General features: G+C 36.0%; 1 protein-coding gene across 9 annotated transcripts in view; it reads left to right on the top strand.

Moving 5' to 3' along the window:
* Positions 1-13,970, top strand: part of MAP4K3 (mitogen-activated protein kinase kinase kinase kinase 3) — a 209,215-nt gene that overhangs the window by 138,864 nt on the left and 56,381 nt on the right. For all 9 annotated transcript variants that reach the window (XR_003682283.2, XM_024118950.3, XM_024118949.3 and 6 more), the window contains 5 exons: positions 8,288-8,419; positions 8,617-8,679; positions 8,765-8,846; positions 8,948-9,058; positions 13,628-13,706. Coding sequence is in view for 8 of the 9 variants with exons in the window: in XM_024118950.3 (XP_023974718.1) it covers positions 8,288-8,419; positions 8,617-8,679; positions 8,765-8,846; positions 8,948-9,058; positions 13,628-13,706 (467 nt within the window). In the remaining variant the exon portion in view is untranslated. The remainder of the gene's footprint in view (positions 1-8,287; positions 8,420-8,616; positions 8,680-8,764; positions 8,847-8,947; positions 9,059-13,627; positions 13,707-13,970) is intronic.

Genomic DNA, 13,970 nt, shown 5'->3' with positions numbered 1-13,970 from the left:
CTCATTGTAATTTTGATTTGCATTTCTCTAATGATTAGTGATGTTGAGCATCCTTTCATGTGTTTGTTGGCAATCTGTATATCTTCTTTGGAGAAATGTCTATTTAGTTCTTCTGCCCATTTTTGGATTGGGTTGTTTGTTTTTTTGCTATTGAGCTTCATGAGCTGCTTATATATTTTGGAGATTAATACTTTGTCAGTTGCTCCGTTTGCAAATATTTTCTCCCATTCTGAGGGTTGCCTTTTCGTCTTTTTTATGGTTTCCTTTGCTGTGCAAAAGCTTTTAAGTTTTATTAGGTTCTGTTTGTTTATTTTTATTTCCATTTCTCTAAGAGGTGGGTCAGAAAGGATCTTGCTGTAATTTATGTCATAGAGTGTTCTGCCTATGTTTTCCTCTAAGAGTTTGATAGTGTCCGACCTTACATTTAGGTCTTTCATCCATTTTGAGTTTATTTTTGTGTACGGTGTTAGGGAGTGTTCTAATTTCATTCTTTTACATGTAGCTGTCCAGTTTTCCCATAACCACTTATTGAAGTGGCTGTCTTTTCGCCATTGTATACCCTTGCCTCCTGTGTCATAGATTAGTTGACCGTAGGTGCGTGGGTTTATCCCTGGGCTTTCTATCCTGTTCCATTGAGCTATATTCCTGTTTTTGTGCCAGTCCCATACTGTCTTGATTACTGTAGCTTTGTAGTATAGTCTGAAGTTATGGAGCCTGATTCTGCCAGCTCCATTTTTCTTTCTCAAGATTGCTTTGGCTATTCGGGGTCTTTTGTGTTTCCATACAAATTGTGAAATTTTTTGTTCTGGTTCTGTGAAAAATTCCATTAGTAGTTTGAGAGGGATTGATTTGAAACTGTAGATTGCTTTGAATAGTATAGTCATTTTCACAGTGTTGATTCTTACAATCCAAGAACATGGTTTATCTCTCCATTTGTTTGTATCATCTTTAATTTCTTTCATCAGTGTCTTATAGCTTTCTACATACAGGTCTTTTGTCTCCTTAGGTAGGTTTATTCCTAGGTATTTGATTCTTTTTGTTGCAATGGTAAATGAGAGTGTTTCCTTGATTTCTCTTTCAGATTTTTCATATAATAGTGGTGAGAGTGGGCAACCTTGTCTTGTTCCTGATCTTAGTGGAAATGGTTTCAGTTTTTCAGCATTGAGAATGATGTTGGCTGTGGGTTGGTCATATATGGCCTTTATTATGATGAGATAAGTTCCCTCTGTGTCTACTTTCTGGAGAGTTTTTATCATAAATGGGTGTTGAATTTTGTCAAAAGCTTTTTCTGCATCTATTGAGATTATCATATGGTTTTTATCCTTCAACTTGTTAATATGGGGTATCACATTGATTGATTTGCATATATTGAAGAATCCTTGCATTCATGGGAGAAACCCCACTTGATCATGGTGTATGATCCTTTTAATGTGTTGTTGGATTCTGTTTGCTAATATTTTGTTGAGGATTTTTGCATCTATGTTCATCAGTGATATTGGCCTATAGTTTTTTTTTTTTTGTAGTATCTTTGTCTGGTTTTGGTATTAGAGTGATGGTGGCCTCGTAGAATGAGTTTGTGAGTGTTCTACCCTCTGCTGTATTTTGGAAGAGTTTGAGAAGAATAGGTATTAGCTCTTCTCTAAATGTTTGATAGAATTCGCCTGTGAAGCCATCTGGTCCTGGACTATTGTTTGTTGGAAGATTTTTCATCACAGTCTCAATTTCAGTGCTTGTGGTTGGTCTTTATATTTTCTGTTTCTTCCTGGTTGTCTTGGAAGGTTGTGCTTTTCTAAGAATTTGTCCATTGTTTCCAGGTTGTCCATTTTATTGGCATAGAGTTGCTTGTAGTAGTCCCTTATGATGCTTTGTATTTCTGCGGGGTCTGTTGTTACTTCTCCTTTTTCATTTCTAATTCTGTTGATTTGAGTCGTCTCCCTTTTTTTGTTGATGAGTCTGCCTAATGGTTTATCAATTTTGTTTATCTTCTCAAAAACCAGCTTTTGTTTTTATTGATCTTTGCTATCGTTTCCTTCATTTTTTTCATTTATTTCTGATCTGATCTTTATGATTTCTTTCCTTCTCTAACTTTGGGGGTTTTTTGTTCTTCTTTCTCTAGTTGCTTTAGGTGTAAGTTTAGGTTGTTTATTTGAGATTTTTCTTGTTTCTTGAGGGAGGATTGTATTGCTATAAATTTCCCTCTTAGAACTGCTTTTGCTGCATTCCATAAGTTTTGGGTCATCATGTTTTCATTGTCATTTGTTTCTAGGTATTTTTTGATTCCCTCTGTTTTTTCTTCAGTGATCTCTTGGTTATTTAGTAGCATATTGTTTAGCCTCCATGTTTTTGTATTTTTTACAGTTTTTTTCCGGTTATTTCTATCTAGTCTCATAGCGTTGTGGTCGGAAAAGATACTTGATATGATTTCAATTTTCTTAAATTTCCCGAGGCTTGATTTGTGACCCAAGATATGATCTATCCTACAGAATGTTTCATGAGCACTTGAGAAGAAAGTATATTCTGTTGTTTTTGGATGGAATGTCCTATAAATATCAATTAAGTCCATCTTGTTTAATGTGTCGTTTAAAGCTTGTTTTTCTTATGTATTTTCAAATGGATGATCTGTTCATGGTGAAAGTGGGGTGTTAAAGTCCCCTACTATGATTGTGTTACTGTCGATTTCCCCTTTTCTGTCTGTTAACATTTTCCTTATGTACTGAGGTGCTCCTATGATGGGTGCATAAATATTTACAGTTGTTATATCTTCTTCTTGGATTGATCCCTTGATGATTATGTGGTGTCCTTCTTTGTCTCTTGTAATAGTCTTTATTTTAAAGTCTATTTTGTCTGATATGAGAACTGCTATTCCAGCTTTCTTTTGATTTCCATTTGCATGGAATATTTTTTGCCATCCCCTCACTTTCAGTCTGTGTGTGTCCCTAGGTCTGAGGTGAGTCTCTTGTAGACAGCATATATATGGGTCTTGTTTTTGTATCTATTCAGTCAGTCTGTGTCTTTTGGTTGGAGCATTTAATCCATTTACATTTAAGGAAATTATCGATATATATGTTCCTATTACCATTTTCTTAATTGTTTGGGGTTGTTTTTGTAGGTCTTTTCCTTCTCTTGTGTTTCTTGCCTAGAGAAGTTCCTTTAGCATTTGTTGTAGAGCTGGTTTGGTGGTGCTGAATTCTCTTAACTTTTGCTTGTTTGTAAAGGTTTTAATTTCTCCGTTGAAACTGAATGAGATCCTTGCTTGGTAGAGTAATCTTGGTTGTAGGTTTTTCCCTTTCATCACTTTAAGTATGTCCTGCCACTCCCTTCTGGCTTGCAGAGTTTCTGCTGAAAGATCAGCTGTTAACCTTATGGGGATTCCCTTGTATGTTATTTGTTGCTATTCCCTTGCTGCTTTTAATATTTTTTCTTTGTATTTATTTTTTGAGTTTGATTTATATATGTCTTGGCATGTTTCTCGGTGGATTTATCCTGTAATGGACTCTCTCTGCTTCCTGGACTTGATTGACTATTTCCTTTCCCATATTAGAGGAGTTTTCAACTGTAATCTCCTCAAATATTTTCTTAGTCCCTTTCTTTTTCTCTTCTTCTTCTGGGACCCCTATAATTCGAATGTTGGTGCATTTAATGTTGTCCCAGAGGTCTCTGAGACTGTCTTCAATTCTTTTCATTCTTTTTTCTTTATTCTGCTCTGTGGTAGTTATTTCCATATTTTATCTTCCAGGTCCCTTATCCATTCTTCTGCCTCAGTTATTCTGCTGTTGATTCCTTCTAGAGAATTTTAATCTCATTTATTGTGTTGTTCATCACTGTTTGTTTGCTCTTTAGTTCTTCTAGGTCCTTGTTCAACATTTCTTGTATTTTCTCCATTCTATTTTCAAGATTTTGGATCATCTTTACTATCATTACTCTGAATTCTTTTTTCAGGTAGACTGCCTGTTTCCTCATTTGTTTGGTCTGGTGGGTTTTTACCTTGCTCTTTCATGTGCTGTGTATTTCTCTGTCTTCTCATTTTGCTACACTTACTGTGTTAGGGGTCTCCTTTTTGACGGCTGCAGGTTTGTAGTTCCCATTTTTTTTGGTGTCTGCCCCCAGTGGGTAAGGTTGGTTCAGTGGGTTGTGTAGGCTTCCTGGTGCTGGGGACTGGTGCCTGTGTTCTGGTGGATGAGGCTGGATCCTGTCTTTCTCATGGGCAGGACCACATCTGGTGGTGTGTTTTGGGGTGTCTGTGAACTTATTATGATTTTAGGCAGCCTTTCTGCTAGTAGGTGGGGTTGTGTTCCTGTCTTGCTAGTTGTTTGGCATAGGGTGTCCAGCACTGGAGCTCGCAGGTTGTTGAGTGGAGCTGCGTCTTAGCCTTGAAACAGAGATCTCTGAGAGCTCTCGCTGACTGATATTATGTGGTACCAGGAGGTCTCTGGTGGTCCAATGTCCTGAACTTGGCTCTCCCACCTTAGATGCATAGGCTTGACACTCAGCCGGAGCAACAAGACCCTGTCAGCCACACAGCCAAGAGGGCTCCGCTCACATCACCTTACTTTTCCCTCTTGGCACTGGACTATGTGTGGACCACCACCCCATCCTCATCACAGAGAAACGCTCTCATGTAGGTAGATGTGGAAGGAATACGTCACACACTGGTGGAGAGGCAGGGGGCTGGGCAGCTGATGGGCTCCAAAAATGGCTGAAACTGTCGACACATGATATTTGAATGTAACCCCTCCCTACTAGAATCTTTTTGATGGTTTGGTATTCCATGGTGATGTACTTAAGAATGTTTTTGTTTGTTCTTTTATCATTTTTACTTTTATTCATTGTACTTGGCATTTGTGCTTTTCAATCAGGATTCATGTCTTTCAGTTCTGGGAAGTATTCTTGCATTACTTCTTTGATAATTTCTTTGCTTTACTTTTTCCTGCTCTCTCTTTCTGGAACTCATTAGTTATATCGTGGACCACTTGGATTAATCCATTAATTTTCTGTCACTTTTAAAAAATCATTTTTGTTCTCTATATAAGATTTCCAAAGCTTTTGAGACTCATACTTTCAGGATGGAGGCTTCCCTCAAATGTCTAGTAACCCTTCTCTTCTGGTTTACATTGAAGAGCAAGGCACTTAAAGCTGATTCGTAGCTGTGTGTGCATGGGATGTAGCATGTAAACCCAGTTTTTAGTGTCCCAGAAATGAGTAAGTGAAGGAAGCTGAGGAACTCATTGTTATACACAGACTTCTACTGCTCCCAGCCCCTGCTCTCCTTTGTTCCTGATATGTCTGAGTCTGAAGCCCCTCGTCCAGTTTCTGTTAGTTTTTATCCAGTAGGAATGGGGAAGGAGTAATTGCTGGACCTTAATAGATGAGAAGAGGAATCTGGTGGACTAACTATTCATTATTTAGACTTGACATTTACAAATATACCTGTTTTCAACCTCAGTCTTAACTCTGCTTTTGTAAGTTTGTAACCCTAATTTGTCAGCCCTTCTGGAATTCTTAGGGGCTAAGAACCAGCTAGTTGGAACTTAGTCATCAGTAAAGTAGTAACTGAGGTACATTAAATTTTACATATTACTGGGGTTCTTGGCTTGCTAGTTGGTCTTGTCCTCTACACACACTTAGGTTTGTCCTTCCTCCTATTTGCCACATCATTTACTATTATTTCATTTCCAGTCTAAATATGTCTTCTGGATTTTTCAAAGATGATATGTTTATATTTCTCTTTTTTGTTCTTATTGTTCAGGGTTGATTTCTGAGAGGAATAAGAGCTTAAAGAGCTATCTGTTATTATTTTTAGGTACTCTGTCTCCTCAGTTTGATTTTAAACATCTGGAGGAACATTGACTCTCCAGGGTCTAGCATGATTCTCTACACATGCTTAGTAAATGTTTGTTGATAACTGATCTCCACCTGAAGCTTCAGAGATTAAAAACTAATGTCATTCTTCTAATGATAGAGTAGGTAATATCTTGGGAGCATGTGAAATTGTGAATTAGGCAAAATAATGTTTTGGAACACTCTGACTCTTCAACTTTCTCTAGTATCATGTCTTTCCCACCTAAACTCTAGGGATGTAGGATAGAATGGAATCTCTCATTCATTGTGACTAAGGTTGGCAGTTATTCAGTTAATCAAAAAAGCCTGTGGAATTGGCAAATCTCAAAATTAATACACTACACATGTACCTTAAACATTTTATTTCAATTTAAGGCGTGTGAGTGTAGTTTGTTTTTTGTTTTTTCTGTTTTTTTTGCCAATCATTTGATATAGGACCAAGGCCTTTTCTTTGCGTGGATAACTAGTTAGATGTAAATCATCCACATTTCCTGGTTTGTGTTTCTTTAAAATGCAGTCGCATACAAAGCATGTGACTTTTCTAGTCAGGTTTATTGAGGTATAAATTTAGCCTTATTAGGTGTACAGCTCTGTGAACTTTGAGACACTCTGTGGTAGTGAAAAATGCCACCACAATCCATGTAAAACATAGGTTCCCATCACCCAGGAAAGTTTCCTTTTGTGCCCTTCTCGTAAATTCTTTTGGCCCATCTCTAGCCTCTGGCAACACCTGATCTGATTTCTGTCTCTACAGTTTTGCCTTTTCCCCCAGTGTCATACAAATGGAATTAGCAGTCTGTAGCCTTCCTAATCTTTTACAGCTATCATTTTCTTAACCTCATTTGCCAGATTTTTTTTTTTTGGTCTTTGGAAACTTGTCTTTAACAAGTTTTTCTAAAGAATACACTTTAATTTTCATAACAGCTTACTCTTTTTACCTTCATAATAAATTAGTTTTTATAATATTTAATTAGATTATGTATTTATAATAACAAATATAACAAATAAACAGGTTCAGAGATGACTCAGTTGATTGTGGTAAGCATGCAACTTAACTGGCAGGAGTACAAGTGCACTGGGTGGAATCTTTCACTCATATTTTTGTAGAGGAAGGAGAACATCAGCTGCTGTGGCCAGCTAGTTAAGAATATGTCACCAGTGTGTACTTTCATCCTCTACTGGGGCATTTCCACAGCTGGCTGGAATCTAGCCATCAATAAAGATTAAAAACACTTTAAGACCAAGCATTTCGAAAGTTAGAGGGATTTTTTATTTTTTATTTTTTTTTGTTAACCTACTGACATATTTGACTTTCCTGAAATCATACCAGGAAAACAAACATACTTGTAAGGCTGCCTGTTTAACTCACACTTTTGATATGTAAGAGTTCAAATGTTTATCTCAAGTAGTTCTTTTCAAAACTACTGCTTAGGATTTGAATTTTTTTATATTTGAAAATCAACCTAATTATTTAATAAAATACAAATTTATAGAGGTATAATTAGAATAAGACTACAGTAAAGTTGAAAGAAACAAGAAAAATACTGAATTCAGGTAACTTTCATCTGAATAAATATATTTTTTTAAAAGCAGACACTCGGGCTTCTCTGGTGGCACAGTGGTTGAGCGTCTGCCTGCCGATGCAGGGGACACGGGTTTGTGCCCCGGTCCGGGAAGATCCCACATGCCGCGGAGCAGCTAGGCCCGTGAGCCATGGCCGCTGAGCCTGCGTGTCCAGAGCGTGTGCTCTGTAACGGGAGAGGCCACAACAGTGAGAGGCCCATGTACCGCAAAAAAAAAAAAAAAAAAAAAAAATGTTGCTGTGATTTATGTCAAAGAGTGTTCTTCCTATGTTTTCCTCTACGGGAGAGGCCACAACAGTGAGAGGCCCATGTACCGCAAAAAAAAAAAAAAAAAAAAAAAGCAGACACTCATTTTTATAACTTTTCATCAACCAATTAAGTTTACAGTAAATGTGAGTTAAGTACTAAATGAAGATTCTTTATTGGTGCCCCAATAAATAGTATTGGTCAAGTGAAAACAGTCGGAGGCCAGATTGCAGTTTATTGACGTAAGAAGGAAGAGCTAAAAATGATAAGTTATTTATTACATGTTATGTCTCTATAGAATTTTGCATGTACAGAGGAAGAGAGATTGGGATGTGGACAAATTGGTACATGTTGCTCTGTTATAGTTGTACATTTTTATAAACCTTTATAGTAAATAGCTTAACAAAGTAACAAAGGAGAAATCAGTAGGGGCTTGGGATGGAGAGTCTTGTGAGATGTCGAGATCTTGGGAAATATGAGCCTTTTAAGTACTACATACTTACTTTTCAGATGTCAAGGCCTAAATAGGCCTCAGCTTACATAGTGATGGTGTGCCTCTGATGGGAATAAGAAGGAAAATGCAATAAATAGATTTTTCTTTTCTGGACTGTTTCCTTCAGGATGGCTCCAGAAGTCGCAGCCGTTGAGAGGAAAGGGGGGTACAATCAGCTTTGTGATCTCTGGGCAGTGGGGATCACTGCCATAGAACTTGCTGAGCTGCAGCCTCCTATGTTTGACTTACACCCAATGAGGTCAGTGTGTCATAGTTAAAGAATCCTGTGCTTAAATTTAGGTCCCCTCCCCCGCTCCCAGTATTATTTATTATGTCATGAACAAGTAATATTCTTAGTCTTGCTTTACCTTATTTGGGAATTATAGTAATAGAATTAATATTATATATTAAAATATGCAATCTTAAAATGCTGTGTAATGGTTGTTGATTTTTCAGAGCATTATTTCTAATGACAAAAAGCAATTTTCAGCCTCCTAAACTAAAGGATAAAATGAAGTGGTAAGTATTTTTGTGTTATTTACTTTTATAGTCATGAGCAAAAAAATAATTGAAATTTTAAAATCTGATTTTCAAAATTTCTTAGGTCAAATAGTTTTCATCATTTTGTGAAAATGGCACTTACCAAAAATCCAAAAAAAAGACCTACTGCTGAAAAGCTACTACAGGTATTATTTTTGCCCTGAAATATGTCTTTTTTCAAAAGATAAAATGTCACTCAAACAGATTTCTAATAAGTGTTCTGTACTATGTTATTTTATTTTTATAGCACCCGTTTGTCACACAGCCTTTGACACGGTCTTTGGCAATCGAACTGTTGGATAAAGTGAATAATCCAGATCATTCCACTTACCATGATTTTGATGATGATGATCCTGAGGTAGGAACTGTTTTTACCAAGTAGTATATAACATGTGTATATATGTATGTACATCTGAAAAATCAGTTCTTTTGAGTTCTGGATCTAGTTTAAGTCAACTCTTGAGGGAAGAATTAACTCCTTGACTTTGGAAGTCATGAGCTGGATTTTTCCTATTGACTACTTACAGAGACTGTTTTCTGAAAATGGCAAAGGGAGAATCATCTAATCTACTTCCTGAAATTACTGTAGTTTTTTTTAAAGTAGTCATTTTAGATGAAGTTGCAAATAAATAATCCATTGTAAAAGAGAATGCAAATGGGAAGCACCTACACAAGATGTTAGAATATACATAAACTTTCTATTCCATTTTCTTCTCAAAAAGAATCCTTGTACAATACTTCATGAGTTATTAGTGGTTAGTAGAAAGTATAGGATTGATTTTGTTAGTGACTGTTACCCTAATTGTCTGCTGTAGACGTGTTTAAAAATGAGCCAGTGTAGTTAGAGAATTAAATAACCCTAGTATCATGGGAGCATTGGTATGAATGGAAGCTTCACTTCGGCTGGCATATGTAACATTCCTAACTCAGCTAATAGTTGTGGCACCTAAGATAAACTCAGTATATGTGACATGTCAGAATTCTGTTATTGGGTCTGTAACTGAGCTGGATAGCCTTGAACTTGACTGGCTTTTGGAAAGTACTTAAAATGGTGTAAATTCCATTGATGATACTGAAGGAACGATAGCTCTCAGTGGTCAGAAAGGTGGTCTCAGATTGTCTTAGGTAAGAGAGAAACTTTCTATCAATTCATCATTGTTCTAGCTTGTCATCTTTATACAACTACAAATAAGCTACTATCCCTTTGTTTAAAGGTCTGGAAAAGCATTTGAAAACAAAAAACTTAAGAATTATAAAGTATTATTGACTTTATACTAGGGAGAAATTGGGTTTTGTTGTTTTGCTTTGTAAATTCTTCTATAATTTAATATACAGGTGTTCCTTCATTTGCATGGTAGTAAAGGACTGTACAAATGACCAAGTAAGGTGATATCCTGCAAAGCGATCTTTTCTTTTTTGAAAGGATCCAACAGCATTTTTTTGCATGTAAATTTATTTATTTATTTATTTATTTTTTAATTTATGGCTGCATTGGGTCTTTGTTGCTGAGCGGGGCTTTCTCTAGTTGCGGAGAGCAGGGGCTACTCTTCTTTATGGTGCGCGGGCTTCTCATTGCAGTGGCTTCTCTTGTGGTGGAGCACGGGCTCTAGGCGCGAGGGCTTCAGTAGTTGTGGCATGTGGTCTCAATAGTTGTGGCTCGTGGGCTCTAGAGCGCAGGCTCAGTAGCTGTGGCGCACGGGCTTAGTTGCTCCGCAGCATGTGGGATCTGCCTGGACCAGGGCTCGAACCCGTGTCCCCTGCATCGGCAGGCAGACTCTCAACCACTGTGCCACCAGGGCCGTCCCCTGCAAAGTGATCTTAATGCTCAAGGAGAAAAATTATAATTGTTTTGTAACCTTAAAAAATTTTTGTTAGAAGATTAAAAACTCTCCTATTGTCAGTTTTAAATGTATAGGGGAATGAAAAAAATAGTAAAACTAATATTTTATTTAGTACATTGTAAAGTATTAGAACCTGTGAGAATTGTTTCTTTTCTTTGTTTTAAAAAAAAAAACACTTCCATGGATTGTTTCATTATCAAGTAGTCTGTTTATTGAGTAGATTGCATAGTGTGTTTGCCTTCTTCTTGTCATATAACTTTATGACACAGAGCAAGTATCTTCTTTATGCTTTGTTGAATGTCAGATTCCTTTCTAAGTTCAGATCAGCTTCCAGTATTTTATCCTTTGGACTTTCAATGCATGAAATAACCTCAGTATTCCTGTGATGTGAGATTTTTTGCTAGCACCCCTTCTTTTGGGGCACCTTCATGCTTTATATCAGAACTTCTTTCTTCACTTATGTCAGGTTCACCTTCACTAAGTTACCCTGGCTGTGTGTCCAGAGTCTCTTGAACAGTGGCAGTGTCAGCATTCTCACAGTCAGCCATTTTCTCCTGTAACTTCATTTATGTTTGATTCAAACTTCATTTCCAACATTATCCAGAGTTATCACTTTCTGTTTCTTTGAAGCAGTTTTATCTTTGTTGGCTAATTTCTTCTTTCAGTTACCAATTTTTGTTAAAATGTCACATGAGTATATTATCACTGGGAGACAAGGGCACAACACAACTGCACACTTTGCTGTCTGTGCATGAACTGAATAACAGATGTTCAGTGACCAGTCAGACAGACTTTGAAAGTAGTGACGTGATTAGTTACGAATCATGATGTGCATCTGTTATTCACATAGTGATCTGTGGACTGACAAGCAGGCAGTGAAGTTTGTGTTTTACGCAATTATAATTAATATACTGAATGTTGATAAGATTAATATACTGAATAATATACAATTAATGTTATATAATATTATACAATTAATAAACTGGTGACTGAAATTTGAACCATGTTATAGAGGACTAGTGTAATTTAACTATATTATAGTAACTGAAATTTGTGCATATCAAGACTACAGGACGAGGACTGCCTGTACTCTTTCAGCGCACTAGATGCTGCATTGTTGTCCCTTACTTCATCCTGTTTACTTGTTGTGCTGAATTATAGAGTCCTTTAAAATGTGTTTAAAGGGGAGAAATAATAAACCAAATCTAGAAGCAACCTGTGGAATAAAGATTCTTCTGAAATTTTCTTATATAGCAGAGAAAGAAATTTCTCCTTATCAAGACTATGTTATTAGTATTATAATTATTGGTTAGGGAGGAGGGTAACTTTTCTTCTTACCATAGTTTAAGATCATACTTTCCCCAGAGAAATCTATAGTAATTTATACATATATAATACTACAATATATGTTATACATAATATGTAGTATCTAAGTCTTATTATTTGTAAATGATTTGTAATTATAATTGCTAAGTACTGTGTTGTCACTCAGAATTTGAATGTGTCTAACTGGCATTTCAGTACTTGCTGTGATACTGTATAGTATTGTGTGGAAATTGAATTCTCTTGAAAATATTTAGCATGTGTACTAGTTCTACTTTAGTCTTTAGTTGTTTTAGTTTAGTATACATTATTCACAGTGGAAGAAAGTTGACTTTTCATGTAGGGTTCCCATGTAGTTTCTATTTTAGAAGTACTACACATTGAAGTAATTGTGATTAATAGCATTTTCTTCTCCTGTATGTTAACCCATGTACTAGGTACAGCATTATAAGATTTAATAATTTTATAATTGCACTATTGAAGCTGGGAAAGTAAAACTGTTCTCATAGAAAGCATAGATTTCATCCAAGTTCACTGATAACAGCAGTATGTGTGACTAATCTAACATGATACCTCTTTTTGCTTGTTTGTATTTGCTCCAAATATTGTGATCAAAAGTCCAGGGTTTTTCTTGTTCTGTGGCTAACTAGCTGAATGTCCTCATCTATAAAATGAAGATTAATACTTGTTTCACAAGTTTATTTTGAGGACAGAATGAGCTAAGGTATATGAAAGCACTTTGTAAACTACACATCACTGTGTACATGTAAAGTTTAAATACTTAATTTTTTAAATTATTTTTGCTACTGTTTTACTACATTGGTGTTTTAATATTTGGGTCTTAGATTCACATATTTTTATTTCCTGAGAGGTGCCTACACTGAGAATAGTTAACTTGGGTCCTGTTCTTGATTTGCCTTATAGAGTCTTAAGAATTTGAGCTCAAATGTTTGTGAATTACATTTTCCAAAAGATATGTGTAAGAGTGTATCTCCTTCAAAGGTAGTAAAACTTCAAAGATAGTGTTTCACACACAGAAGAAAAAACCTATTTGGTACATGAAATAGATGCTGGCATCACCTCTTAAGGTGAAGCCTTAGAGTGTATAGCATGGAGTTGCAGAAGCTTTTCAGATAGGGCCTTTTTTACTCCATAAGGTTGGAGGAATGTCCATGAATTAATAGTAAGAAGAACTCATCCCCACTTCACCTACCCCCCAGGATATTTCTCTCTGAAAGTGACAGTACACATAGAGAGATTTTAATAAAATAAAAGGAAAGAAAATAGAGTGCTGCTTCTACAAGAAAAAGCATTAAGGTGGGGAAAATGTTGTGTTTACTAGGTAAGAAGACCATAAATCGTTAATGCCTTTAGCATTATTTCATTTCATTTATCTCATCCTTCTTGATATAAGAAGTTGAGGCAGATTTTTTTTCAATTACAATTTTCTCCTCCGCAACAGGGAAAGCTAGCTGCAGCTTTTGAACAGCTATTGTGTTGTTGAAATATTCAATTTTGAATATTTATTTATATTCAACGCATAGAACATTTATTGGGAACCTGCTGTGGATAAAGTATATCCCTAATCTTAAGCTCCCAGTTTGAGGAGTAAGAAGCTTTCAGTTTCTGGTTGCCATTTTTTAAACAAATATTAACAAAGTTGTATTTTGTTCCCATTTTTATATAAAGAGAAGTATTCCTTTCATATTTGGGTAATTCTGTGGACCAGACTGTGGCTTGTCATTGATTTTGTTCTTTCCTAGCCTCTTGTTGCTGTCCCACATAGAATTCACTCAACAAGTAGAAATGTGAGAGAAGAAAAAACACGCTCGGAGATAAACTGTAAGTGTATCCTGTACACAGTTTATAATTTAACAATAAAAAATAAGATTTCAAGTTTTAATTTAGTTGCCATTATTTTTGCTTCATTTCCTTCCAAGTAGTTTTTCTTATTAGATGCTTTGAAAGGGAGAGTTTAATTAGGCAGTAAGAATTTCATTTTCCTTACTCCTGAGGACTTTCTGGTGGTGTCTGGGGGCGTATATTTATGTTGTTATTGTTTGGGAAAAGGAATAAAATTCCTAGAATAGGCAGGATAGAAGTAAT

The sequence above is a fragment of the Physeter macrocephalus genome, chromosome 12, assembly GCF_002837175.3.
Source record: "Physeter macrocephalus isolate SW-GA chromosome 12, ASM283717v5, whole genome shotgun sequence".
Classification (NCBI taxonomy): domain Eukaryota; kingdom Metazoa; phylum Chordata; class Mammalia; order Artiodactyla; family Physeteridae; genus Physeter; species Physeter macrocephalus.
The sequence above is the reverse complement of the archived record's forward strand: the minus strand, read 5'-3'. Positions and strand labels throughout refer to the sequence as shown.